This window comes from Dipodomys ordii, unplaced genomic scaffold (assembly GCF_000151885.1).
Source record: "Dipodomys ordii isolate 6190 unplaced genomic scaffold, Dord_2.0 Scaffold84, whole genome shotgun sequence".
NCBI classification, from domain to species: domain Eukaryota; kingdom Metazoa; phylum Chordata; class Mammalia; order Rodentia; family Heteromyidae; genus Dipodomys; species Dipodomys ordii.
In genome coordinates this window covers 6,240,868-6,244,190 of record NW_012267300.1, presented here as the reverse complement: position 1 = coordinate 6,244,190, position 3,323 = coordinate 6,240,868, and the positions used below count along the sequence as shown (strand labels likewise).

The 3,323-nt window shown below is 44.2% G+C and overlaps 1 protein-coding gene across 1 annotated transcript in view; it reads right to left on the bottom strand.

The window, feature by feature from the left end:
• Positions 1-2,231: 2,231 nt before the first annotated feature.
• The window catches only part of Haus4 (HAUS augmin-like complex, subunit 4), an 11,628-nt gene continuing 10,536 nt past the window's right edge, over positions 2,232-3,323 (bottom strand). Inside the window, exon 7 of the mRNA XM_013025329.1 lies at positions 2,232-2,713. Within this exon, the coding sequence (XP_012880783.1) occupies positions 2,532-2,713 (182 nt within the window). The 3' untranslated portion in view covers positions 2,232-2,531. The remainder of the gene's footprint in view (positions 2,714-3,323) is intronic.

Here is a 3,323-nt window from a genome sequence, read left to right as displayed (position 1 = left end):
CTCTACCAATTGAGTCACAGCTCTACTTCTGGTTTTTACTGGTTAATTGGAAGTAAGAGTCACATGGAGGGGCTGGGGATGTGGCTTAGTGGTAGAGTGATTGCCTAGCATGCATGAATCCCTGGATTTGATTCCTCTGTACCACATAAACAGAAAGATCCAGAAAGGGCGCTCTGGCTCAAGTAGAGTGCTAGCTAGCCTTGAGCACAGAGTTCAGGGACAGAGCCTATGCCCTGAGTTCAAGCCTCAGTACTGGCTTAAAAAAAAAAGTCTCATGAACTTTCTTATCCAGGCTGACACATCTCAGCCTCTTGAGTAGCTAGCATTACAGATGTGAGCCACTGGTGCCTAGCTCAGTTTTCTTTACGATTTTTGAAATAGGAAAAAAAATAGCATGACATCCAGCCCCTTACTGTTAAGGGAGCCAGAGTGAGAATTACTATCTTAGAAGCAATTTTGGTTTGCTCGGGCAGTTAGAAATCTAATTTAACTCCCAGTTCCCTAGTGTCTCCATTGAAGTAATAGGAGATTTTGATCAGTTGTGAAAGCTTTCCTTGTCCATTTCTTTTTTTTTTTTTTGGAGGGGGGGGGTCTGGTCATGAGGCCTGAACTCTGGGCCTGGGCACTGTCCCTCAGCTCTTCAGCTCAAGGCTAGCGCTCTACCACTTGAGCCACAGTGCCCTTCTGGCTTTTTTTTTCTGCTTATGTGGTGCTGAGGAATCGAACCCAGGGCCTCATGCATGCAAGGCAAGCACTGTACCACTGAGCCACCTTCCCAGCCCAATGAGTACATTTCTTATCAAGCATTGTAGCCTCCTCCTTTGTTTCCCCTTCCCATCCCTTCCCATCTTCCCCCCACCCCCTCACCCAATCCTCTCCCCCACCAAAGTTGTAAAGTTCGTTTTTCCACATAATGACTTGTACATCTCATTGTTGCAATGGATCCACCTGTATCCTTATTTAAACGATTTGTTTTTTCCCTTCCCCTCCACAAATTATACCAACATCAAATACAGTGAAAGCAGGGGTTATACCATGGGGGAGGGACATACAAAGCAACAAAGAAATAATCTTATAAATGTGTTAGAAACAATCACCTGAAAGGAAAAAAAAAACATTTGAATACATATCTTAGGGTTCATTTCTGTAACATCAACTTATCTGACCTTCCTAACTAGTCTTTTAACTTTCCTATAGGTTTGAAAAAAACCAAACACAATAAATCTAAGCAGTATTGACTATACGTTTTTTTCCCCAAAGTTTATTGGTTTATTTGAGGGGGTCAGCATTTGAATACAAAAATAAGAGTGCCCACTGGGTGCTGGTAGCTCATGCCTGTAATCCTAGCTATCAGCACAATTTACAGATTGAATGTCAAGATTAAGACCTTAATTTTTCCCATGTGAATCCAGACCATTATTTGACCCTAGCTGAAGAATGTCTCTGTAGAAAGTAGTCAGGAAGCTGAGTGGGTTCTTCTGAATAAAGATAAGAAGACTTCTATGTTCTCAGTCCTCAGTTCCAAAACCAGCCAGACACTGCCCTATTCTCAGCAAAGCAGCCTGTGGGGGTTGGCACCTCAGGGTGATTTCTTTGCACCCTCTGCTTTTGGAGGGATGTAATCCTCTTAAACCACAGGAGCATAAGTGGTTGTGTGCTTTACTACAACTGAGCTATGTGCATGCTTTTTTTCAGCACCTAGAACTTCTCTGGCAATTCAAGTTCTTCTAGATGAACTCAGCCTTAATCCACTTTTGCCCTCCCAGAACAGAGCTCTAGAACTAGATGAGGGCAGTCTGGCACTTCTATATCCTACTTTCTGTGTAAGTACTATAGATCTGGCTCTTCTCCTCCTCCTCCTCCTTCTTCTCTTTCTTCTTCTTCTTTTGCTGGTCCTGGAGCTTGAACTCTGGGCTTGATCCCTGTCCCTGAGCTTTTTTTACTCAAAGCTAACACTCTACCACTTGAGCCACAGCTCCACTTGTGGGTTTTTTCTTTTGTGTGTGTGTGTCTGTGTGGTTAATTGGAGATAAGAGTCTCATGGACTTTTCTGCCTGGGCTGGTGTCAAACCATATTCCTCAGATCTCAGCCTCCTAAGTAGCTAGGATTACAGGTGTAAGCCACCAGCACTCAGCTCTGTCTTTATTTCCGAGTTCTCCCTCCTTAACCATCAGTCACACAGACTTCGATGTTCTATTTCCATCATTGCCCAAGAAAATGACTCAAATCCTAAGAAATAATATTATCACTTTATTTAGGAGTTAATCCAATATAATACAGGGCTGACATAGACAAGCAGCTATGGTATGCAGATAGCTATATTCCCAGGAGAAATCCAGTTATTGTAAACAAGGGAGAGAAACCAAGAGGGTGCCTAAATTACAGCAGATGTTTTAAGCAAGTATTCTCACATCCTGCTGTAATGGAGGCAGCCTCAGTGTGGTGGTTCTTAGCAAGGAGAGAAGGCAGTAGTGACTGTGTAGGAGCCATACTTCCTGGCTTGACTTGGCTGGACTCAGCTTAGCTCAGCTCAGCTGCAGGCCTTGTTGAACTCTTGGAGGGCCCAGCGTTTGTTCTCCATTGCCTGTTTGAGCTGGGTATACTCTTTTACCAGCCTGTCAAACTCCTCCCCAAGGATCTCATAGGTGCTCAGGACCTGTTGTGACTTTTCCATGTCCTGTTCTTGTAAGCGAATAGCTCCTTCTAAACGGTCTCTAGAAGCCCAGAAAAAGAAGGTTCAGCCAGGTGCCAGTGGCTCACACCTATAATCTAGCTACTCAGGAGGCTGAGATATGAGGATCATGGTTCAAAGCCAGCCTGGGCAGGAAAGTATAGTTACCACCAGAAAACTTGAAGTGGTACTGTGGCTCTAGTGGTAGAGCACTTGCCTTGAGCTGAAGAGTCAGCAACAGTACCCAGGCCCAGAGTTCAAGTACCCTGACACCCCCCAAAAAAAAGAAGAAATAAAAAAAGAAGGTTCAATGTAAAGATGCTAAGTGAGCATGCCTGTATTCCTAGCTACTCAGAAAGCTAAGATCTGAGGGTTGCAGTTTGGAGCCAGCCCAAGCAGGAGGAGTACATGAGACTCTTATTTCCAATCAATCTCTAAAAAGCAAAAAGTGGGGCTGGGAAGATGGCTCAGTGGTAGAGTATTTGCTTTGCATATATGAGGCCCTGGGTTCAATTCCTCAGTACCACATAAGCAGAAAAAGCTGGAAGTGGAGCTATGGCTCAAGTGGTAGAGCACTAGCCTTGAGCTGAAAAGCTGAGGAGTAGTGTCCAGGCCCAGAGTTCAGGCCTTATGACTGACAAAAAAAAAAAA